We start from the raw sequence: 25,533 nt of genomic DNA, 5'->3' as shown, positions 1-25,533 counted from the left end.
CTTGTTGGAAGCACTAGATTCATGCCTTTAACCCCAAAAGAAAAAACTAAAGGGGATGGGGTTGTTCATCATTATCGCCAAGCGTGCACTTGGGCCACCTTATTAAAATCTGAGTCCTCTAAAGAGGGAAGACAAAAATCATTGAGGCCAACCACTGTTTACTTATAAGAACACAAGGGATTAGCTTCAAGATGTAATGCAGAAACCAAGCTTTGGTTTGATTATTTAAAAATGGAAGATTCACCATAAGTACTGTCCAATTTAAAAGGCTTGACAGAGAATAGTAGTCTGAACTTGGAAGAACTTTCATGGGTCTAATGCAGATTTAGCGTCGCATGCTTGAAAGATATAAAAATCTATAGAGTCATCGTTGATAAGAGAGAGGGATCACATAAACGAAAGAAGGAGATGCAACGTATCTCTGGAGGAAGAAATCGAGAAAAAAGTTGCAGACACAAACAAACTCGAGGTTGTAATGAATATTAAATTGACTTGTCAATGAACAGAATCCATCTAATAGACCAACATCACATTATGCCCATCATCATGCACTGAACCTCTATGAAATACTCTGTACGCGGTGTTAAGCACTGAACACATGTCCACATAGATAACCAGAATCGAGAGATTGGTGCAGGAAATGTTGAAAAGTAGGATCATCTTGCCCAATACGATCCCATACTCATCACCTGTACTACTTTTTTCCAAAAAAAACAAGATGGCAGTTGGTTTTTTTTTGTGTTGATTTGCCATTACTTTGAAGGATGAGTTTTCAATCCTTGTCATTGAGAAACTTTTGGATGAGTTGCATGGAACGAACCCATATATTCTCCAAGCTAGCTTTGTGTTGTGTCCATTCGGCTTGACTAATCCTCCTTCCACATTTTTGAGCCTCATGAACATGGCTTTCATATAATTTTTGTCTAGTTTCCGTCTTGGTCTTTTTTTTCTATGACATTATGGTATACAATAAAACACTGTTAAGCCAAAAGGGTCACCTAATTGCTTGTTTTAGTTGTGTTTTGAAAGGTTCCACCAGATGGCCTGTTACAAACTCTATCGTTAGGCAATAGTGATAACTAGACGAAAATCAGAAATTGGGCCATTTCTCATGTTGGAATGCATTGGACCGGTGGTTTGCCAATTGATGCTACCTGCAGGTTCTCTTATTCACCCCATCTTTTATGTTTCTCAACTAAAGCTCAAAGTCAGTGATTTGATATCACTTTTCTCCTCTACCATTCGGCAAAAGGGACTCTGGTGGACACTTAAATGAAGGAATTGGATCGGATTTTGAGGAAGAGACGTGTTAGGGTGAATGGACTTTTGTGGATTGAGGTCTTAGTTGCTTGGAAACCCCTTCTTGAGGAGGGGTGCAGCCTAGGAGGATGAAGATGTACTTCTCCCTCCAATTTTTAGATTTTATTGAACTATAAGAATATGGTTCTTTATAGAGGTAAAGTGATTTATAATTGTACTATTTAGTTATTTTATTTTTGCATTAGTTTATCTTGAGAGGAAGGACACATAGTAGAGTAGGTACTATTTTATAGTTGTTGTTGTTTAAGTATGGATCTACTTGTAATTAATTTATAAAAAAAAGTCAACTGTGAATCGATTAGACAATCACATTTTCATTTTCTCTTTATTCGACCTATTTCTCTATGTATTTTGGATTTTAGACTATCACCCATAAAAAGACCCAATTAATAAATGGATTATGGTTGGGTTAATTATTAGAACCATTTAATAATGGGTTGGGATAAATTTATGATTTTGAGATAAATGAATAAACTTGAGAAATCATTGATTATACTAGAAAAATATAGACATTTTGATTCTTAGACATAGTTTTATAAATAAATATGTAAAATTATTTTTTTGAAAATTACTTCTCAAGAATATTCTTATTTAAAACTTTGGAGGAATTGGGCTTCATGGATTCCTTGTTTAGCCGTCGTGCTCGGGATCAAACTCAGTTGTTGTGAAGGTATCTTAATTATCTAGAGTTTGAGTTTGAGTGACAAGTTGAGATAAAAGAGATTCTTTTTAGAGAGAGAAAGGTCGATAAACTATTGAACTCTATATAAGCATATGTTGAGGAGGCTACACCAATCCTCGAATATGCTCTACCCCATCTTATGAGAGAGTGACCTGCCATTTAGAAACAATTGCTAAAGAGGATTAGTGGACTTCAAGACGATTTATTATTCTTTAAGATAGTTGGGTCAACCTTGTATTCAAACCTTGTTTCATGTGTACTAGCTCATGTCTACTATGTTCAGTTGTTCCTTTGATAAACTGCTGATTCGACTTTGGTTACTCTCACAGTACTCAAATGTTTGTTCATGACAAGACTGGTGAGATGATAAGTTGTGGCAAGTGGGTGTCCTCTGCTACTGATTTGCCACTCATACTTGTTGTTGGCACTGCAACTTGTGTGATCCAATCTTCTCTCTTCTTTGGCCCATGGGTGTGACCCAGGTACCTAACTCTGATCATGACAGTTCTGTTTGTTGCTATTCCAGGCTTTTCAGACTGTCAACCGGCCAACCACTCAGAAAACAGAAATGGTGGATGCTACTGATGAAAAAGAAAGAGATGGATAATCTCATTTATTTATTTATTTATTCCATACAAATCATTCATGGGTTCGAATCAATTGACGAAACGATGCTTTTATCTGCAGAACGGCACTTATACATGATGAAATATCAAAGATTAACGACAACTGGAATCCATGTTTTGTTCTATATGATAAAGAATTGAGTTCTAGTTTGATATTTAATGATGCCTTGGACGAAAGAAACCGTCGAAGGCTTAGCATCAACCTCTAAATTAGATTTTGCTCAATTCTACGCTTTGAAGTTGTAGGTTTCTAATGTATTTATAATCAGGAAAACGAAGAAGAAGAAAACTCATGAAAAATGCATTTTCCGGCTTTTTCTACCGGAGACAGCGTATATCGTCTCGGAGGTTCACTCTCCGGGATTCCAAACGTATATAATAACTGTAGGAAAGGAAGAAGAATGCCTGTGGGAAGAAGTGAGAAATGGGAAAAAAAAACAGGTTGATCTGATCTCTGATCACTGCTCTCCCACAAACACGATATCTTGTCACACATGATGTTCCCTCCAGTCCAATCTCCGAACCGGAGCTCATTAACCTTCGCCACCCACCATCTCCCTACACGTGCGCCCCATTCAATGCACTCCACGAGAGATTGAGACATTCACGTGCTCACCCAATCCCTCCATAAACCACTCCCTACTGTCTGCACTTGGATGCACTCCCGCCCTCCCCAGTCCCCACCCTATGTGGACCAACTCTCTCCGCAAATCCCTCCCCTCTTTCTCTCTCTCTCTCTCTCTATTATTCTTCCTACTCTCTTCGTTCTTCTTCTTTCTTTTCTCTCTCTTCTTCTTCTTCTTCTTCTGGGAAGAATTCTGGTAGACCGAAGATTTGCAGAGGTTTTACACCGTTCTTTGATGAAAATTAAAAAGGTTTATTAATTTACTCTTGTAAGGAGTATGTCTTGAATTTTCTTTAATACATCATGTGCGACGTATTAAATGGGGTGTAAAAACTTGTTAAAACAGTACAGTTGTTACACATTGCTATCAATCTAGGCTTATTTCAGCTCTCTCTCTCTCTCTCTTTATATATCTGCGTGTGTGGGTGTTTATTTACGATGCTATGAGCCTCATCATTGTTTGAAACCAAAGGAAGTCTTTAAAGCTCTTTTCCCTCATATATATCCCAAGTGTGTTTCAGTCTTTGACAAAGCGTGTCTCTGGAATAGCGCGAAGAAGAATCTGATGAAAATTATAGGGTAGAGGGGGGGTTTGGACGGTGGACTACCCTCTGATGTTACCATTAATTCCAGCTATTTACTTAATATACAAACAAGTTAAATGAACACCAAGCCAAAGTGGAAAAAGTTTCGATCAGTACCAAGACAAAGGTGCGTTCTCCTCTCATCATTCATGGGTGGAGAGCTGTATAGCTTTGTAGAGACATAGGGAGCCCATCCATGTGTTTCCATGTGTCCTCTCAAGTAGAAGTGGGGTTTGGCTATGCACACACAGACATGTGCAAACACATGCGCACACATGCCGCACATGTGCATGCTAACACGAATCGGTACCAATGTATGTCTTCGATGGTGTCTATACTCTATTCTTAATGCAGTTGGCTCTCATTTGGTATAATACAGATCAGACTGTGTACTAGGACCATGCATGGACAGCTACAAAACGTTATGTCTGTGTGTGTGTGCGCGCGTGTACGTTTGCATGACATTGTTGGTGCAAGTGAAGTCTCACACAATAAATGGCTGGCATGAAAGGGTGATCGATTCCCTCACATGACAAGGACCCATTGTACTAAGTCGTGGTTCATTAACTTGATGGATGTTATATAAGTAGGCGTCCACGTAGTGAGGCGCATGTGGCACATGGGATGGTAACAGTAGAATTGGGTGCAAGGAGGGCATGCGCGTCTCCTTTCTTGATTTCATTAACGCTATTGAAGGAAAGCTGCCGGGCAAAGAATAAGGGCCACGCAGTCAAGTTGTGCTCGAGTACCCCCCCCCCACCTGTGGTCCCACCCACGAGATACCCACTAGTCCAATAAATTTTCTCTTTCTTATGCTTATTATTTGGTAATTCAAGGTCTTTTATTTAAAATATTTTAAAGATTTTGAACATTAAAACAAGGGAGGAGATAATTGGTTGGAATAGCTGGGAAAGGAGATGGTCTGTGTAGGCTGCTGCGCATTGGATTGAATGAGGGAGGGGGAGAAGGAAATAGAAAAGCAAATAGCATCTGTACCTTTATTCAAATTAAGCAAAAAAGCAAACTCTCATTTCCTATGTTGCACAAAGCATTTGATTTCTTTCATTTATAGTTCCTTAATATGCATCAAGGTAGGGTGGTGGGCCAAGCGCTGCATGTGCATGCATGTGATGTGTTTGTTCTCTCCAGACCCCACACCCTCTCTACTTTGAGCAAATAAATTAGTTTCCAACGCAAATCTCTGTGATTTTAACTCTCTCTTTCTTTTTTCCCCTTTTCATTGCATCTAAAACTTCGTAGGTCCTTCATACGCCTCCCCTCTCTGCAACTTACCTGCAGCCCTGGGCTCTCTGCTTGTACTTTTTCATCTCCAAGAGTTTTCTCTTATTTCAATTATTCTACCTCCCACAAACCACCATGCCTGGTACATGTCATTTACTCTTCCTGCTTCCATCCCGCCAGAGGAACTTATAAGGCCCTTCTTTTCAAATCATACTTCATCATATTATATGCTTTGGAGCAGCGCCAGTTTTGGAGCTTCAAGGCCTGATCTCTTTCTTTCAGCTTCTTCTTGGGTTGACAGCTTTGTTTCCTGAAGATTACACCACCCAAATCTCCCTTACCTATTCCTCTGGCGCAATACCCATGTCTTATCACAATTTTTTTTCTTCCCCTAGTGTCTAATATTTACAAAATTAATCTGTCAAGTTCTTGCTTTCGAAGCAACTCCATCTCATATCAAATCACAAGTCTTCTCCTTGAAGCTGTTTCCTGCAGATTACAAGTTTTCTCGCCCGGCTTCCCTTTTTATCCTCTCATCTGCAGCGATGCAAGTTTCTAACTCCTTCAAGAAAGATTTCCTGAGGAAGCTTTTGCTAGGTCTTCAACACTGTGGTATTCCATCCAAGAGCATGAGCCTTCTGGAAAGGAAACGAGCCATCAAGCTATCATCGGATGTTGCCTTGGCCGCGACCAGAGATAGAGGAGCCCAATGGAGCCGTGCACTCATCGCCAACCTCTCCAAACAAGAACCCAACAAGACCTTTGTGAGGAATATGTTGGGTAAGGAATTCGACAGGCTAACAAACCCATCGCATTCTCCTCTCACCTGCAAGAAAGTGCAGAGCCGGAGCATCTTGAAGAGAAGCTGTTTAATGCGCAGGATGAGAAAGACTGCAGCCAAGGGTACAGTTCGAGCCACCACGCTTGCTAAGAGGATGCAAAAGAAGAGGACCCAAATACTGAAAGCGCTTGTACCAGGGGGACAATACATGGATGAGCTCTCTTCGCTGGAAGAAATGGTTGATTACATCCTCTATCTGAAGGCTCAGGTCGATGTAATGCGCTATCTGGCCAATGCATTCGAGCAACCGAGTAGCAAGTAAGATTATCCAGCATTAACATTTTGTTCATTTTATCTCCTTTTTGCCTTTTCCTTTTTTTTTTTCGTCCTCTTTGCCAAGTGAAGAAACCCCTTCAAAAAGAATCCCTGGCAAGAAATAGAAGCCACTGTATATCCCAGGCATGTACAGATGAATTACTATTAAAATTAGCGTTTCGTTTGCCTTCTTTCGCTTCCTTGTGCAACGCGTCTATTTTTCCTTGGATGGCATTTACGAGGACTTCCGGTTAAGTAAGACGTGAGTGATCAGGATAAAAAAGTAAATAAAAGCTTGTTTTTCGATCATTCAGTTTCTGCTAGTGGCATACAGTAGCACAGAACGACATTCGATCACTTCAACTTGCCATAAGAGTCACTAGAGCTCCAAGGAAACGAGTAGGGATCTGACCAAGAAGCAGCGTGAAGGAGCCAACGCTGAAACTCGAGAGGAGTAGTCTGTGATGTCTCCGGGGTTGTCTTTTCCAAATTTAGCATGGGTTCAGGACTAGATTTGGTAGAGAAATGCCAATTCTCAGGCCTGTGTACATAAGATGGTGACAAGAGCATGATATCACTCTGTCAGATTGGGTGAATCTTGAGAGCTCCCGGAAGAGAGAAACAAAACCCGGCAAAATTTTGACAACCGATATAAAAGAAATTTTCTTCTTCTCTGCGTGTCCAGTGTCACTGCATGGAAAATACTAGAACCCTCTTCCATCGTTCTGACCTTTGCGTCGTGAAATTTTTAAACTTGATCAGGTCACTACAGAAACCGAGTCGTGGGAAGACCTAAAAGACAGCCAATCAGGCATATATGAAGGGTAGCGATTCAGGGATTCCTATTTCTTTTTTTCTTTTTTTTGAAGCGCTTGTTTTTTTTCAAAGCTCAAAATCCGGAGAAAATATATCGCGAGAACACCTAGGAGGACAGCAAAGTTTCCATGAACAGCAGAATTTTGTTTACAGAATAGCCAAAAATGGATATAAAGGCAGCTAAATGTGATAGAGCAAGCGGCGTGTGCCTCTCATGAAGATGGTCAGAGAGTCTGAGACACTCTTGGTTTTTTCATTTCAAACACTGTTTTGGAAGCCATGAAGCGTGATGCCAGGCTTTCCAGCATCAAACTGGAAATAAATGACCTCCGCTGGCAGCCAGTAATTCATTCAATTACCCCGGGTTTAGAAGTCTGTAAAACATCAATACGATGAGCAACCCTTATCCCGCAGTCATACAACCCAGAACGATAACATTTTTTCTGTCCAGAACTCCTCGGCCTAAAGACCTGGAGCTCTGTCTAGGATTAAAGGTTTGTTCCTCCCGGGCCAGAGGAAAGGTCGATAATGTAGTTCCATTATCCATCTCCTACATTTATCATTGGTTGCGCGCAATGTCTTATAGAAGTTTCAGGCTCACAAGTAACCCGGGAACCATTTCTCTTGTTTTCATTCTTGTTGTTGTTGTTATTGTTCAAAGACTGGCCTGTTACAACTTACAACATAGTTGCTTCTTTCCTTTCAAATTTTCTCTTTTCCCGTATGAATTAAACAGTCTCTTAACTATCTCTCATTCATGGAAATTTTTTAAAAGAAAAGTAGCGAAGGAAACAATCTGACATATGTTTCACAGGATTCTTTCTAAGCATAACATGTGACCTTTAGGACTCCAGTTTTCTTTGGTTGCCAAAAATGAATTCCAACATGAAAAACGAATATAACAAAAAAAAAAAAAAAAAAAAGAATTCTCTGAGGCAGACATTTCCGGGTCTGTAAACGTCACTGAAACAGACTGCTAGTTATCATGTTCTTCATATATGTCATCCACTAGACCCACATCAAGTACTTAAACATTCTCCATTTCCAGCTCTTCATGTGCTTCAGTACTTATGACCGACTGATGGCCTCTTCATCAGTGACTAGTGGTGATGGAGGGACAAGCCAACATGGATCTTTCTCCACTATTTTTCTCTGACATTCAGCATCATCATTGATCTCTTTCGGTCCTCGATCTGAGCTCTAAATGAGGTTTAAGATTGGTTGGTCGGCTCACATCTATTCCTACCTAACCTCATAATCACCATTTAGTGCAAATGGGAAACAATAAACCAACATTTACGGCGTCGAATGGGAACAAGTTAGTAACTAGTACAAGCCTCCATGGCTAGAACAGGACAAAGCACATCGAGCCCTTCCCAGGGAACCTTCACTACGATCTGCAACAAATTCCGTACCGGCAGCACTGCCGCAGCCTCTTCTTTCCAGTTTGTTAATGGTGAGAGCTCGGAAACTAGGCATAGTACAGTCAGAAGGTTTTACTTGGGTCGGCTGGAGTCTGAATTATTGAAGCCCTGTTAGAAATGGGAGACACACTTCCAAGAATCAAGGAAGACAGTGCGATATGGCGGGGCCAATGAGCTTACCCCTCAAGCGAGGATGGAGCTTAGTACACAACATGTGGTTTCGTGTCAGTAATGTGAGCTGATACAAGGGCAATCTCCTTTCAACAAAACGCCAATGGAGGATCGCAGACCCAATCCATGCAGGCACATGGTGGTTGTCATCATCAAAGAGGAGCATTTCTTAGGTTGCTCCACGATATTTAACAAAAAAAAAAAAAAAAAAAAGCTGTAGCATTTTTATTGGGTATTGAATAGGTTTAATTTGCTCCACGTAATATTTATAGGAGTAACAGGTAAAGAAATACAAGACAAGGAAAGAAATAGTCTCTCCTTGTATCTTAAAGCAAACTCTACAGTTGTTTTTTACGAGATTTTTCTCAGCCATTGATGAACCTTCATTTATTTTTCTTTCCTTTTTTGAAGGTAAATGCCCTCGGGCCTTTGTTATCTCTCTACACAATGTGAACTCTTCTCCGCAGTGCAGCTGACAAGGAAGCGAACAGGTTAATTTGATGGACGTAATGAATCATAGCGCATTTGTAATATATATGGTTTTATAGTTAGAAGTTGAAAGGAAAAAATTAATTCTGTTATCTTGTATTTCTTAGTCATTCCAAGACGGATCGTTCGATCGTCGCCCTTTTGAACTAATGAATATTTCTCAAATCCAAAAAACCGGAAAGAACATGGACAATGTTAAACATTTCGTTTACGATTTGGAGTATTTTTTTTCTTTTTTTAAGTTAACCGTCTGGAAGAGTCGTATCTTGCAATTTGTTTATTGGTTATATATTTCATAATACCTGCAAATCCAAATACGAAGAGTAGTTGCATCTGTTTTGTTGAGTTCATTCAGGCTCCCTCAATTGAAACACTGCGGCGAACCCCCCACCTACAGAGGTGGACGGGCCTGTTGCGCACTTTTTCGTAAAACGCAGCCTCATGAAATGGACCAGGATCGAGTCGATTCGTCATAAGAGGAGAGCAGTGTTGAATCTTGAGGTACGAAGATCGTCGACAAGGAAGGGCACGTAATCTGCGCAATATCCGGCAGCTTGTCGAAATTTATTTGGGTGAGCAGCTTCAGTCTCAGTACTTCCCCAAAGCACAGTAACTTTACTGCCACAAACTGAAATTCTGCTGCGGTGTTGAATTCGTTGTGATCTACGGCAGAAAATTGCTCAAATTGTCCATGTTCTTTCCGTATTCTGGATCCTTATTAACATCCACCACAAAAGCAGCTATAGAAAAAAGATAATCCACCGCGGGAGCTTCTCAATTCTCATGCAAAATTTAAACTCCAATTTGCTGTCCGAACCACTGATTTCTTTTAACTAACAGTTGTGGATTCTTTTATGGGTTGGATGCCCCGCTTCGATAAAGAATTCCTGTGAAGCCAAATCCAACTCAATGAGAGTAGGACCTCATACGAGGAATAGGGTAACTCTGGAATTTAATCTAGTCTTCAATGTAGAAGAGCAGAAGCTTCGATTTGCAAGTCTGTTAGGGTTGGAGCAATTTTATTAAAGCATAGTCTAAACTAATTAATCACCTAATTGACACATTAACATAATTCTTTTAACATTTTGGAAAAAATGAAATAGTTAGTTGACTAAAAAAGAAATATAAGCAATTAGGGTTTAGCATAATTCCTTCAATTATCCAATAAAATCTTATTGTATTTATCCCATGTTGTAATTATCTTCTCATATAAACTTTATTTTTTCAATTCGAGACCATCCTTAATCAATTGTAAAGGTTCAATTCATCATCTAATGTGGTTCAATCCAATATCTAACATGGTATCAAAACACATCGATCTTTTGCACTCGTCATTCTCTGATTTTTTTTTCTCTATGCCCGTCATTCCCTCTCTGCAATGCCCCTCCAACAATTCAAGTTGAACTGCCGATAGTAACCATCAACTACCCTTTGCCTCTCCTACTCAAACCAAAAATTATCTTTCCTTATCCCCATCTCTTTTTCGCATCTTTGCTTTTCGTTCCCTTCTCCCCAATTTGCCATCCTACGAACAAAAAAAAAAAAAAATTCATTGTAAATCCTCTTCTCCCTTGTCGGACGATGCACTCTCTCCGATTCCATCCGCCCTAACCGCTAATAGTGTCATTGCTCTTCCCCTGACAATGTGCTCTCAAAGATTTTGTAAGTCCTAGCTGTTGTTCTTTCCACCCTTTTGCTTCTAAGAACCCTTAAAACAAATCTACTTACAAAGCCAGTGATAAGTTTACAGTTTCTTTGCTACAATACAAAATTAACCTTTCTAACCATGATAAGTGATTAGCATAATTCTTTCAATTATAGAATAAGATACTATTGTATTTATTTGGCATGGAAGGATCAAGAGGATGTGAAACCAAAGGAGCACACATGTAGGAATCGAAAATGAGATTATCTGAAACCTTTTTAAGGCATTTCTTGCTTTGTCGATGGAACATGGCTCCAATTAAAGAACAAATAAAATAAAAGCAACCGGAAAGAATCTACTACTTGCAAGTGAGCTATATTGCAAAATCATAAGAAAAAAAAACCCTAATTAAAAATCCAACATATGCTCAAGGTACTGTATATGAAATCTATAGTTTACATAATACACAAATATAATTTGGCACCCGATGGAGGAATTTATAATTTATATCAGTCTTCTCAAAATGGGAGGTTCGACTGCAGAAAAAATACGATTTGAAATCATTAATCTGAAACAGGAGAAATAGATCGGATGCAGTTCTCTGATTGGCTTTGGATCTTCGTTTTTCAACTTTCAAACTCCAAGCAACAGGAAAAGTTGGTGTAGGGTTTACAGTCTGCTTGAATTGGAACACGTTATCACTCTCTGTAATGGTATTCTGTGCATTCTTACGAAACTGAATACCGGAGAAGGATCCTGTCAAAAAAAAATCTGGGCGTAGGCAGTAGCGAGCAATCAGACGTTTAAAGTCAAGATAGTTAATCTGCATCATCATTCACCAGTATCCGGTCAATAAACAAGGCTCAACAACACAGAAGGTTAGACGGTTATCTCATAAATTGTACTCACAAATCTCCATCACAAATCTAGCCAGACATCTCTACACCACACAAGGAAGAAGAAGAAGAAGAAGAAGAAGAAGATCATACATGGAAGAAGGAAGAGTTCAGGTATTAATGAATACGGTTCCCAACTACTATTATTGCCCGAAGGCCCTCGAAATTTCCGAGCCGCATGGATTCGTGAAGCAGGTTTGCAGGCAGAGCTGTTTCCCATGGCAGTTGGAAATAATTGCTTTCCCCGCTCCTGCCCCTCCCAGCCGAACGATCTGTCTTTTGTATTCGTTCATTAACCTTTGACGAGGACGCATCTCTCCTTCTTTGTCGTTTTAAAGAGAACAACTGAACTGTGACAATACTCTGCCATGGAATTGAAACTGCATTAAATGGTTGGGTGGAAACATCGATTTCTCATCTCACGTCGAACTTGAATCTCGAACACACAGTTTATCACCTGGATCTCTTTTCCTTGTTTTTCTTCTTCTGGGTTTTCTATGGCTGGTAAGTGGTGACTCTGCTTGGGCTTCGGGGAAATTTCGATATTTGACGGATGCCTATAACTGGCATCGGCAACTGAAGCAGTACATCCTGGAAGTGCTTTTGATTGATGGAGTGATGGTAAATTTCAAAAGGTTGACGTTAATAGCCATTGTTATATCTTTAAAACAAAGATGATTCCTGTATTGGTGGAAATCAAAATTACGATCTTTGCTTATCATTAATAGCTAAGCCCTTCGCTTGTATCATTAATAAACAGAGAATCTCACTCACTACTATGATTCATCAGAAGCTAGAGTATGTAATCAGTTTTGAATAATGCCGCTCTAAGCTTTGGAGAAAGAGGAAATTGAAGTTATCATCAAAGCTGTAACTGTTTATAAAAGGGATTTTGAAAGAGGAATAGATCTGAAAAAGATCTTTAAATAAATTTTGTGCCTAGTAGAGGTAGCAATGTCGTCGTTAAAAGAGGTCAAATGGTCTCGGGTTTGTGCAGATATGGTTGTTTGGTTAGCGATGAGTATTATTTGCATGGATCAAAAGGGCATGAATTTGCTCGAGAACTGAAAGAGGGTGGATGCGATCTATCTCCCCATGTAAACGAATCATATCCATAGCTCCCCCCCACCAACCCTTTCTGCTTTAATTGCGATACATTCTTAAGATTCTTCAAGTTAAGCTTTCCGAATTGACCAAAAAATTTGTAACAAGTATCTATAGTTGCCTTTATTGATTTGAAATTGGGAAGACGACACAGAATAATAGCAATAGAAACAAGAGATGCCATGGCTTTTCTTTCTCCCATTTCTTCTTTTTCTACTTTTGCTTGAATCAGCACCAAACATCCTATCATCTGATGGAATTATATTTTGTTCCACATCCGTTTAGGGAGAATAATATCCTTTAAACAGGTCTTAACCCATGTTTTAACGCAGCATTCCACACTATATCAATCTTATCAACATCAATGGCGCCCACCTCGTGGTGTTCCCAGCCTTCGAGCGAATGAACAAGACCGCCGGCGTGACAGGCATGTACTACTCCCCGTTCTAACGTGTACTGATGCAAAATTTCATACAAGTATTAGCTAACTACTTAAAAACAAGTTTAAGGCAATGCTTTAAGAGAACAATCTACTCATTTTCACGAGGAGTTTGGCTTACCTCGCATGCTCCTAATCCTTCCACGTCTTCGGGCATTCTCATGGCTGCCAGTTTCCCGTATCTGCAATCTCGCCGGAAGGGGAAGATGGGCGGGACGACGAATTGGTGGAAAAAAGTGCCCGGAGGAGCCCACCTTTGTTCCCGTGGGGTAATCCACTTACCCACAATCCATGTCTGATTACAACAGCAAAATCCAAAGTAGCAGTGTGTTAACAGCTTCAGAATGACACTAGTAAATCTTGAGCTACAAGTTAATTGTTTAGTTGTCAATATCAGTCACCTTGCAATGCTGTGCAGCTTGGTACTTCGTGACATGAACAAGGTATTGCTGGAATTCCTGCGGCGCTTCTTTTAGAATTGCTTGGAACCTCTCAGCAGAAACGGTGAGCATCTGGGTAAATGATCAAATTGTTTTTAATTATAGGAGAATTTCATGGAGAATCTTTTTTTTCTTTCTAGTCATGCAAACAAAATCAAGATTGCGAATTGATTACCATAACTCTAACTCTCTTGCAGCAAAGGTAGAGAGCAATAGCACGGCCTAACTTGGATGTGGCCCCTGTTAGAAACACTTCCTTGCAGTCCTTTGGAATTTCGTTTAGAATGACGGCTGCCGTCAAGGTGTTCCCGTGTACAACTCGCACCCTCAAGTCTGGATGTTTCTTCACAAACAATGTCCCACCTCCATTAAGCGACTCATTCTGCATTTATACAAGGAAAAAAGTTTGTTGCAATTTAACTGGAGCTTACACAACTTTTAGCTAATTTGAGCTACAAAAATAACTTCCACATCTATGAATAAGCCGCCGGAGTTAGAAAAGGAAAGAGTGCTGTCTCACACTAATTTCCGGTTAGTATTGTTCTTTCCCAGAAACTTGATAGTAGTTACAAGTCATGCAAAGGCAGGCAAATGGAGAGGGATTCCCACCTTATTCAATGCAGCGAGGCTGAGGACCTTGACACCCAATCTATCTGCCCTTAAAATGGCTTGTTCGATCTGGTTATTGATGCCGTCTGTAGCAAAGGGTAGGAAGTACTGGCAAGGAAGTGCAAATATAAGTCATGAAGCTATATTCTCCCAAAGAGGGAAAAACGAGAAATAAAGAGGGGGAATGCGGAATGCGATCCCACCTGAAACCCAAAGCGAGGAACGATCCATGTCTGGTGATAACGGCCTCGCAACATGTAAAAGTAGCAGAGGAAGGTTTTTGATACAGCCCACATAACAACCATGGTGAGAAATGCAAAGGGCCACATGGGAAAGAAAACGATGTGAGGGGCAAAGGGCAGGGAGCCGAGGGAGCGCAGGACAAAAGGAACATGTAGGGAAGAGAACACATCAACAATATGTGCAAGGAACACAAACTCCGGAACTCGATCATTGACACCTGCAATTCAGATTACCAAGATTGCTACTTAAATTCTAAAACTGCTTACCAAAAATATATAAATATAGTGTTTCTTGAATCTGTTGAAGGGTCACACCTGAACTTGTCCTTTTGTGGAGGTCCCATGACTTTTCATTCAGAGTATTCCCTAGCTTGTCATAGAGAGGCATAAACAGGCAGAAATTTGTATTCATCTCCGTGTGGTGTAGACTATGGTATCTGCGTAAAAGGTTATTTTTAGGTTGTGAGAAAAGAGGAAACGTGTAAGTATTGCGTCTTGCAGATGCTAAAAAATCAAATAAGAGCGAGAAGCGATAAGATAGCGGTCCCAGAAAGTTCCAGACAGAAAACTGAAGTCTCTCAGAGTTCGATAAATACTAGCAACCACAGTTGGTAGATCAAGCCACGAAAGGAGTTATCTCTGGTTTACGTAAATTTGCCAAAGATCAGTTTTCCCCCAAGACTAAAATCAAGTTAATTAAGATCACAGTTAGGTAAAAAAATGAATGGCTTCAACTTCCCAACCCAAAAATTTGTGTTTTTGCATATAATAAGGAAGGAATGACAGATCGATTTTTAATTGTACAGCCGAAGAATGACAAATCACTTACGTGGGCGTGTAGAGGAGATGCTTGAGAAATGGAAGAGTCTTGAAGAGCCCGTGTGGCAGTACTTCAACGTTGCTGTGCCCCATACATCTCAGAAAATCGAAGATGAGAATATAGGAATAGATCAAGCTTACAGACCCCATTCCCATAAAAGAAGCGCCCATTATGGGGATTGCTATTACCCCACTCAACACGAGGTGTTCCAATGGCGTCGCGTGTCCGGCTGCATCACCAATTAAAAGTCCGAATTGAGCAAATAAGGGAAACAGAACAAAAAATAAAAAATAAATCGATTTGAAATGAAATATTTTCTCTCTAAAGGGATGAGTACCAGTGAAAGGCTGGGGCACCGGAGATGAATGGTGAAGAGAATGGTAACGTGTAAAAAGGTGACCAGTGTGCAAACGCTTGTGTAACCAGTAGTACAGAGGTTCTGAGACACCCATGTGAAGAACCAGTGCAAGGACAAAACCTTTCCAGTTCAACACGGGAAGATATCTAAGCACGGGGAAGGTGTAACAGGCTAAGGCTGCAATCAGAGCTTGCAAAATTAAGAAGTTGTCCCTGCTCAAGGAGAGATAAAATGGACAAAATAGAGACCCATGAGCAATTTTGAAGAAAAAAAGAAGAAAAGAACAAATCTACAAAACAATATGCAGATAACTGTTACCAGTTCCATTCGCTGTCAATCTGCTTAAAACCCACACCTTCCTTAAGAATTCTCCTGTTTCTTGTGAGAAATAGCATGTTACTGTAAGTGCACCACAGCTGAAAAACTAACCCCCTCAGCCCAAATATGATGAGAATATGGAGACACCACATCTCTCTCTTCCCGTCTTCAGACACAAATGGTTGGATAGCTTTGGCAAGAAGAGGTCCATATAGCAAATACTGAACAGATTTTGGTAAGAAAAAGAGAAAAACAAGAAAAGAAAACAAGATCAGTTTATCTCACGGAAACAAAAATAGTAACCATACAAAAAAAATCAAAAGAAAAACGAGATGAGTAGAAATCTGCATTACCTTGAAGATTCCCAGGTTCTCCCATGGCCAAGTTGAGAAGGGGGTGCCCATGTTGCTCCAACGTATCAGGAACTGATGTTTTCTGTTTTATCTTCCTTGTGGACGTCCCCTCTAGTGGTATTCTGAGATGACCGCTAGGCTATCTCCTCTCTATATAATATTTCGAAAAGCAGACCAATGGATATAACCAGTCTGATCCAGGGGTTTAAAATAGAAACCTATAGACAAAACCTATTATCAAAAATCTCGAAAAAGAGAAACCAAGCGGTACTGGCCAAGCGGTATTGGAGCAGCTAAAAGATGGACAAAGGCTTTCACAACAACAAGAGCGAAGAAAATGGGGTCTCCCGGTGGCCGCTGCGTCTAGGCGACCATCCGGTATCGAAAACTTTGGGATCTCTCTATTGAACCTCTCCTTTTTGGCATCTATTGATCTCTAAGTTTGAAACCTCTCTCTTTGATCACTCGTCCCTTTCCTTCCAACCCAGAACCACTATTTAAAGATTCCAGCCGACCTCCCCTCAGAATTGTTAACCCTCCTAATCAATACATGTTGGATTTTTCAACGCTTGAGACAGTTTGCATCGCATCATCGATCTACATGAATTTATAGCGTTCCCACGCGTTAGCTACCAGCTGAATCTCAGGGCCAACTTGATATACGCTGAAATCAATGGGATGGACACGAGCAGCGAGAGTGGTTGGGTGAGGCTTGCAGGGACAGAAACTTCGCCATGGGTCCGATACTAGCCACGCAGCTGGCGGACCTACCACTACTTCTTCTTCTTCGTCTTTTCTACCGCAGCAAAAAGAGAGAGAGAGTGAGTGAGTGAACTGAAGTTTCTTACTTCTTCACAGGCTTCAAGCTTCACACCCTGTCCGAATCCGAAAGGAGCCTTAACTGTTCCTCCACCTAACCTCTGCAGGAAGAGAGGAACCATTTCCCCCTTTCAAATTCCTCAAACACAGCGCGGACAGTAAATTTACACTTATTTTTTATTTTTTATTTTTTATTAAATCGGATCTGTAGGCCATGAATTGACCGTTTTGATGAGAGAGGAAGATTGCATTTTCATATATAACTTTTTCTAGAACATATGCTCAGATGCGAGTATCGGAAGTGAAGCTGTTCGTTGTAGCTGATACTTGATAGTTATAAGCTTAGAGCACAAAGTGAAGAAGAAGATTATTTTTCTCTAAAGATGGGGCCGAGCCTGACTCATTGACTGACCACTAGGCCAGTTGGTACGAGAATGCAGTTGATGCGGAGTCGGTGGTCAAGTGAATCCTATTACGGAAAGTCTCGGATCAGAAAATGATAATATTTTATTTTTTCTTATCGACATCACCAAAATTGAGGTGAATTGAATATCTTATAAATTTATGGTAAAATAAAAATTATAGACATTTAATAACTTGTTTATTATCAGCTGCGGTTGTAATAATCAAGAATAAATAACGTTTAGCTACCAAGTGCCCTTCGTCAACAGTTCTGACACGGTACGTTCTGCTTCATTGAAATTTTTAAGAAAAAAAAGATCTCCTCGAACATCCAACATCAGTAATTACACTTACCTCATCAGTTTTAAATTATATTTTATCAATTTTTAATTGATTATTACTTGAAGCTTAGTGCAGTTTAAACCAATTAGATGTACCCTTTTTTTTCTGAATTTGATGGTTTATCCTATATCAATTCAGTAGAATATTATAATGGTACAAGTAATTAGGTGGATTGTATTAAAGTTTAAGCTTGAAAGACTACCTAAGTTGAAGTTTAAGTCAAATCACTCTATATAAGTGATCCATGTGTCCCTTCATAGTCATTTGTGCACAACTAGGGAATATGAAAAAAAAATTAGTAACAGGTATTGACTGCTGCGTACATTATGGTTGAAATTCAATCGATATGTCTTTCCCTGTTGTCTAGGGCAAAATGGAGTGGTTGGCTTCAGCATGAATATGCATGGAACTTACGTGTCCTACAGGAGCAGCTGTCTCCGTGTTTTAATATTGGAGGGTGGCTTTCCCAATCGCCCACAGTGTCGTCCCACTCTCACAACCACCCTCTTCTTGCATGTTACTCTTTATTGCCACCTCTCCCATAAACCCCCACGCTATCCAGGTCGTTTGGCTGTCCCGGCCTCCTCTCTGTGATAGCCACCCACGCATAAAAGATTTAATGTGATCTAGTTTAATGAATTTTGTTGGCTCCCAATCTCATCAACGGAGAGTGGATAAACCATACGAAATAAACCCCTCTTCTGCTCTCTTTCTCTTCCCGCTGGTGGTAATGAATGCGACCTCTGCGTCTCTAAGAGGATTTCTTGCTGGGGAATTTCAACAAACTGCCTCCCTTCGGTCGTCCAGTACTACGTGTCAATTTACTTCTCGCAACTGTCTGATGAGCTGCGACAGAGGCTGGATCGTTGTTCCGCTTATACTTAAATTGCAGGAAGCAGGAAGCAATACGAGTCGCCACCTTAGAAAGCCTGTGTCTTACTTTTAGCCTTTCTGCTTTGTCGCCCATAAATTTTACATTTGATTCATGCGTGAGGAGCGATGGCACCATGCCTTGTGAGAGAGACAGTCAAAGGGGTAAATGAGAAGCGAAAAAAGTTAGACAGGATCACGGACACCCAGAAAACAGTCTCCATATTAGAAAGGGGCAGGCGTTACACGAAACCGATGGCTTTTCATTTGTTTTTTGAGAAATCATGGTGTCCTCAGTCCGGTTTTGATGGCTTTAGGTGTCTGTCTCGGCGTGTTCTTTCAGTTTATTCAATCTTTTTATATGCTAGTTGCAGTATGGAGTGGCGCATAATCCAATGATGCAAGGCGGATAGTAAGGGCACAGTTAGGATGACAGGAAGTAGAGACGGATACTAGTCTCCCACCCTCCTCCCCTAGCTTTCACATGTGGAATATTAAAAAGCTGAAACCTTTCTCAGACTCCTCGCCGTTGGTATGGGAATATTGTTGGAAGCAATAGTGGGCAAACAACTCTAAGAAATATAAAAAAAGAAGAAAAATAAATGAGAGACAAAAGAACAAGGAATTTTTTCACTACAATTGCTTATTTTATTTACAAGATTACATGTGTATTTATATTAATAAACAAATACATCTTATCACTCCAAAAGTCACTAATCAGTAGATGTATTTGATCACATCAATGGATACATTTTATCACGTCAAAAGACATTAGTCAATGGATGCATCAATTTTCGATTTCGTTGAACAACCTATAGTAAATTAATAATAACTTCTTCTAGAAAATATCAATTCATGATTGGTTTGATTCATTGGAACCTAGACTGGTATAGTTTTCCAATGATATATCATGTGTACCATTTAAATGAGAATAGACCCTTCAAATATTTCTTTGATTCCAGTCAAGTTTAATATCCAACACCCCCTCTTAAACTTGATATCTTTGCAACACTGATCAACATTCTCAACTTCTGAAATCTTTCATATTTGAGAGACTTTGTGAAAATGTCAGCAGCTTAATCAAGTGACTTCACATATTCCATCTCAACTTCTATTTTTTCAACACACTCTCGGATGAAATGATATCTTGTATCAATATGCTTGAATCGATCATGAAACACTAGATTCTTTGCTAGAGCAAGTGCCGATTTGTTGTCTATCATAATCTTGGTTGCTTCACTTTGTTCTAAATGAAGCTCCTTCAATAGTCTTCTTAACCAAATTGCATGACAGGCAGAAGAAGTTGCAGCAATATACTCAGATTCACATGTTGAGAAAGTGACTATGGGTCAATGCTTGGAACACCAAGAAATTGCACTACGTCCCCAAAAAGAAGACAAACCCGGTAGTGTTTTTTCTATCATCAATATCTTCAGCATAGTCACTATCACAGTACCCTCTCAACTTGAATTAATTTGAAGATGAATAGAAAATTTCATAGTCAAAAGTACCTTTGAGATTATAAAGGTACCCTCTCCAAAGTGGATTCTTGAAGATCAAGTCATGTCCAACATGAAGATCATGTCATGTCATGTACATGAAGATCAGGTAAGAATTTGTGTTAGTGTTGACGACTTCATGTGCACTGGAAAACAGTTTCCAGTGTTAGTGCCCCAACATGAGAAAAACATAAAAAACAAGAGAATTTCTAAACCTTTACAGTGCACTTAATTACAACATAATCCTTAAACCCCAAATTAGGTAAAACAACCATTATTACTACACGAATAATTTAAGAGAAAAAAATGATCTAATCATAACTTTAACACACTATATATTTGTACATAATATATTTTATGTATTATTAATTATTAATATATTATCACAAAATTTAAAACTATTGGTTTAATTAACTATAGCAATCGGATAATTATGCCAAAAATAATTTATCAAATATTTATTTTAACAATATTTTAATTATGACTATTAAATCACTATTTTAATATAGTAACTGTAAAATAAATATATTAAATAAATATATTAAATAAATAAAAATAATTAATTATAAATATAAATAATTAATTATAAATAAAAATAATTAATTATAAATAAAAATAATTATTTATAAATAAAAATAATTATTTATAAATAAAAATAATTATTTATAAATAAAAATAATTATTTATAAATAAAAATAATTATTTATAAATAAAAATAATTATTTATAAATAAAAATAATTATTTATAAATAAAAATAATTATTTATAAATAAAAATAATTATTTATAAATAAAAATAATTATTTATAAATAAAAATAATTATTTATAAATAAAAATAATTATTTTATAAATAAAAATAATTAAACCATCGTCGTCTTCCTCAGCTGCGAGCCAAAGGGCAACGACGATGGCGACGGGGATGGGCTAGACGGCGGCGGCGACTACCAGCGACGACGGCAGGCAACGACGATGGCGACGGGGACGGGCTAGTAGGCAACGGCGACGGCCGGCGACGGAACGAGAGAGGGCTGCGGCAACACCGAGAGAGGGCTGCGGGAACGAGAGACGGTTGCGGAACGAAAGAGGGCTCCGGAACGAGAGAGGGTTGCGGCAACACCGAGAGAGGGCTGTGGAAATGAAACGGCAGAGAGGGTGTGCGGCAGAGAGCCCCCCGAGAGACAGCCCCGCTCGCCGAGAGAGAGCCCGCGCGAGAGTCATGTAGATGATTCTCAAAATCGGGCGAAAAGCACTTTCCGCCCGTTACTCTTGAGACATGAACTCGTGATTCATGTATATTCATGTACATGACATGAATTTCGGCACCCCCTAACGACATAAGGACATGAACTGCGTAATGCGCATGAAGATCATGTCCTGAGTCATGTGCACTAACCCCCCCTCATGTGCGTTTCAGAGAGATTTTCCATGAATCGACTCACAATTCCAACTGAAAACAAAATATCAGGCTTGGTACAAGTTAAGTACCTCAAACTTCCCACAAGGCTTTTGAATAAAGTTGGGTCTACTTTTACTCTATCGTCCATTTTAGAAAACTTCAGGCCACATTCCATGGGGGTATTGGTGGGGTTACAATTCACTATGTTGAATTTCTTGATCACTTCCTTGGCATAAGCCTCTTGAGAGATGAAAATTTCATCCTCTATTTGCTTTACTTCAATTCCCAAGTAGTATGACATGAGGCCCATGTCACTCATTTCAAATCTTTCATAATCTTTGAGAACCAAGGATATCCTTCATCCGAATTGACCAACTCTCATAGTTGGTTTTGGATAGTTGTGGATATTGGAAAGAAAGAGGTGTTCCCTTTGAACTCATTATCTCAACCTCGTTCTGATACCATTTTGTTGGAAGCAATAGAGGGCAAACAACTCTAAGAAATATAAAGAAAAAAGAAAAATAAAGGAGAGACAAAAGAACAAGGAATTTCTTCACTACGATTGCTTATTTTCTTTACAAGAGTACATGGGTATTTATACTAATCAATAGATACATCTTATCACTCCAAAAATCACTAATCAATAGATGTATCTTATCACATCAATGGATGTATCTTATCACATAAAAAGACATTAGTCAATAGATGCATCTTATCACATAAAAAGACATTAACCAATGGATTCGTCTATTTTCGGTTTTGTTGAACAACCTATAGTAAATTGACAATAACTTCTTCTAGAAAATATCAATTCATGAATGGTCTAATTCATTAGAACCTAGACAGGTATAGTTTTCCAATGATATATTATGCGCACCATTTAAATGAGAATAGACCCTTCAAATATTTCTTTGATTCCAGTCAAGTTTTATATCCAACATTTTCATTTGTTTTTTGAGAAATCATGGTGTCCTCAGTCCGGTTTTGATGACTTTAGGTATCTATTTCAGTGTGTTCCTTCAGTTTATTCAATTGTTTCATATGCTAGCTGCAGTATGGAGTGGCGCATAATCCAATAATGTAGTGGCGGATAGTAAGGGCACAGTTAGGATGACAGGAAGTAAAGACGGATACTAGTCTCCCACCCTACTCCGCTAGTCGTCCCTCCCATTTCTCTTTCACATGCGGAATATTAAAAAGCTGAAACAGTAACGCTTTCCCGACTCCTCGCTCCGGGTTGGTATGGGAATATCATCAAACATTTGGAATGAAACAAAGCCTTTCCTTATAAGCTCTTTGTTATAGGTGATTACAGTGTTTTTTTTTTTTTTTCACTTAATAGTCTTTCTATAACATTTTGAATAGAATTTTCTATCACGTTCTCAAGGGATAAAAACAGTTTAACCTGTTCCATCTCCAAGTTGCTTTTTAAACAGTCAGAAACAAGGCTGGAAGTAAGAACATATAATGCAGTTGCCCGACGGCAAAAGAGCAAGTTTACTTGCAAGAAAGTAAGCAAATTAGCAGTTTACTTGGAAGAAAGTAACTGAACCAGCATACTTTGTTGGTATCTACGTTTAGTAGTGATTAAAGTTGAACGAAGGGCACGATGATCGACAGAACTGGCTTTCATTTTCACATCTACGAGTTTATAATGGAAAGCCAGAATGTCGCCGTTTCTTCCCAAAATATTGACAATAAAGACTAAGCTTTTCGTTTCACTCTGAGTAGTTGGTTAAAAATGAAGGTGCGCAGATGACTTGCCAAAAAAGGAAAAGTAAACAAAGTCATAGTTAACTTGCAAGAATGTAACCGCAGTGTTTTACTTGGTGTCTATCTTTCAAATCTGAATTGCGGGTCAGTCATCTCTAAGAGCTGACAAATTGACAAGCAAATGAAAAATATTTATCCAAGAAGGTATCTATTCACAAGAAATAATTTCCCAAACCCCTGTTTGCATACCGACCTTGTAACAACAAGGAAAAATCTGTGGAATAATGTCTAAGCAAGTTTGCAGCCATCTTTCTGGAAAGGATGGGCTAGGGGAGAAATGGGCTTATGTGCAATGCATGTTCGCACATGCATCCGCTCAAGTTGTCTAAAGAAGGAACTCTAACCAAAATAACGTTCTTCAAAAGGGTTGTGAACAGGCTCCATGCTATCTTTAATTATAAATGGTACAAGATTTGATGGACCTAGTTTCTTAAATTAATTAAATGTGCATACTTTTACTTGCTCTGGTCTACTAAAACTAGACTAGAGATCGAGGAAGCAAACAAGAAGCAGAGAAGGAAGCTAACAGCTGCTGCCACTCCTCTCTCTGTCTTCTGGGTTACGGCTTTTGGTTGTTGTTGCTGCCCGTCTGTCTGTAGTCTGCACCGTCTCCTCCTTCGACAGTTGTGATCTTTGTTGGAGAACAGAGACAAGGATGACTAGGGGTGTTTAATGGTTGTTCGGTGATACCTAAAAGTTCCAAACTTCAAATCCGTTTTTTTACAGAAAAGATCATCTGGAAATTTCTCATGGAGTACCGACAAGGATAACTCCCAAAAGTTGCAGTGATGATACATGAGTTGCCAGAAATGAGGATTGCAGTAGCACATGGTAAGCCTGCAGGAAAAGAAAAAAAAATAAACTCCATTGGCAACTTGGATAGACCGCATGCAAAAAAAAAGTACGTATACGGTAACAAATCAATGCTAGCGTTAAGCATCCAAGTGAAGGTGAAGAAGTGGTTCCCAACCCATTTGCCCAAAAGACATGCACCGCTTTTCAAGGGTCAGGTCATGGCTAAGCTAATGGTTAATGTGATATGTTAATTATGAAAAACATTATCTTCTATTGGGATAAAAATACTAGTGCTGTTGGTGTTCATCCATTTGAAGAAACAAGGAAGAGTATCATTTCTAAGTTGAGTGTTTTGTTTAGATTAGTGACATGTATTTTAATTAAGCATGTATGACTTTTATTCAAAATAATAAACGATACATGGCATATTGGATTCATCAAAGACTCGCTCGTCACTCACAAGGATTTAAATAGTCGCAAATGAAACTTAAATTTTAAGAAAAAAAAAGCAATAATGAAATGTTTTTCACCTCTCTTGAGGCATTATAATTGTCAACCTAGATGACGCCCACAAATTTGGGTTGGTCAGCAAAAAGTGCTTTTACATGATCTTCTTCACATTGAACATGGTTTGAAGATCTACAATAAGAGTCCGCAGCCACAGTCGCTATGAATTAGTTCATCGACAAATGGTCTGTTTGCTTCTAATGATCAAATGCAGGATCAGTTAAGAGTTTGCTCCATCCATCAAGTCTTCTTCGAGAGTTAATGGATATTGTGCCACTAGTGACACTAGATCATCTACATAGTTGGTGTCTGTTGGCTTCAGATTAGCAAGAGAGGTAATCGATATCATCGAAATCGAGTTGGACTTACTGGGGTTGAGCACCAACAAAGAAAGATTTGAAGAAGCTGCCACAGAATCCCAGAAAGGATTAAAGGCTAATGATCTATTGTCACCCCGACTCCCATGTGCCTGGAAATTCAATTCAAGTCAAAGTCACCGCATAACTTTTAAATAAGGCTAAAGATCGAGAGATCAGATCATCGACTGCCAGAAAGGATTCAACAAAGATTAATACGAATAGGAGAAGCACATGGTTCTTTTGTCTCTTCACTTGCCTTAGTTCTTACTTCCCCAACACAACAAGATGAATGGGTCACAAAACATTCATACAATTTCAGCAACAGTCGTCCGTGATTTGGACTGACAATCTGGCAGGAAGAGAAAACAGGATCAAATCATTGTCTTGCAACAAAGTAGAGTGAGCAGTTCGAATTCATTTTCGTTTCAACATTTCCACGTCTCCTGACGACAGTTTTCCTTAATGTAGTCAG

At 39.2% G+C, this 25,533-nt stretch overlaps 2 protein-coding genes across 2 annotated transcripts; one reads left to right on the top strand and one right to left on the bottom strand.

Moving 5' to 3' along the window:
* The first annotated feature begins 5,074 nt into the window (after positions 1 to 5,074).
* Positions 5,075 to 9,160, top strand: LOC137946289 (transcription factor IBH1-like 1). The gene is made up of 2 exons (XM_068792524.1): positions 5,075 to 6,178; positions 8,998 to 9,160. Exons 1-2 carry the CDS (start codon positions 5,625 to 5,627, stop codon positions 8,999 to 9,001), a joined length of 558 nt encoding a protein of 185 aa, XP_068648625.1. The 5' UTR covers positions 5,075 to 5,624; the 3' UTR covers positions 9,002 to 9,160.
* Positions 9,161 to 12,817: 3,657 nt separating this feature from the next.
* Positions 12,818 to 16,765, bottom strand: LOC137946168 (very-long-chain aldehyde decarbonylase GL1-1-like). The gene is made up of 11 exons (XM_068792379.1): positions 16,300 to 16,765; positions 15,947 to 16,167; positions 15,608 to 15,840; positions 15,280 to 15,499; positions 14,766 to 14,887; positions 14,412 to 14,668; positions 14,209 to 14,316; positions 13,775 to 13,981; positions 13,561 to 13,671; positions 13,281 to 13,454; positions 12,818 to 13,176 (listed from the first exon to the last, which is right to left on the bottom strand). The coding sequence occupies exons 1-11, from the start codon at positions 16,348 to 16,350 to the stop codon at positions 13,021 to 13,023; spliced, it is 1,860 nt and encodes a 619-aa protein (XP_068648480.1). The 5' UTR covers positions 16,351 to 16,765; the 3' UTR covers positions 12,818 to 13,020.
* Between the last annotated feature and the right edge of the window lie 8,768 nt (positions 16,766 to 25,533).

Source organism: Aristolochia californica, unplaced genomic scaffold (genome assembly GCF_029961685.1).
Source record: "Aristolochia californica isolate CCGP_79_NKW_82.1479 unplaced genomic scaffold, dmAriCali1.0.hap1 SCAF_12, whole genome shotgun sequence".
NCBI lineage: Eukaryota > Viridiplantae > Streptophyta > Magnoliopsida > Piperales > Aristolochiaceae > Aristolochia > Aristolochia californica.
The sequence above is the reverse complement of the archived record's forward strand: the minus strand, read 5'-3'. Positions and strand labels throughout refer to the sequence as shown.

Excerpts from the sequence above, each read along its gene's own strand:
- LOC137946168 (XM_068792379.1), bottom strand. The coding sequence starts at position 16,350 with ATGGGCACCCCCTTCTCAACTTGGCCATGGGAGAACCTGGGAATCTTC. Across the intron at positions 15,841-15,946 it reads ATTGACAGCGAATGGAACTG|GGACAACTTCTTAATTTTGC; the intron begins GTAACAGTTATC and ends CTCCTTGAGCAG. Across the intron at positions 14,669-14,765 it reads CCACAAAAGGACAAGTTCAG|GTGTCAATGATCGAGTTCCG; the intron begins GTGTGACCCTTC and ends TCTGAATTGCAG.
- LOC137946289 (XM_068792524.1), top strand. The coding sequence starts at position 5,625 with ATGCAAGTTTCTAACTCCTTCAAGAAAGATTTCCTGAGGAAGCTTTTG.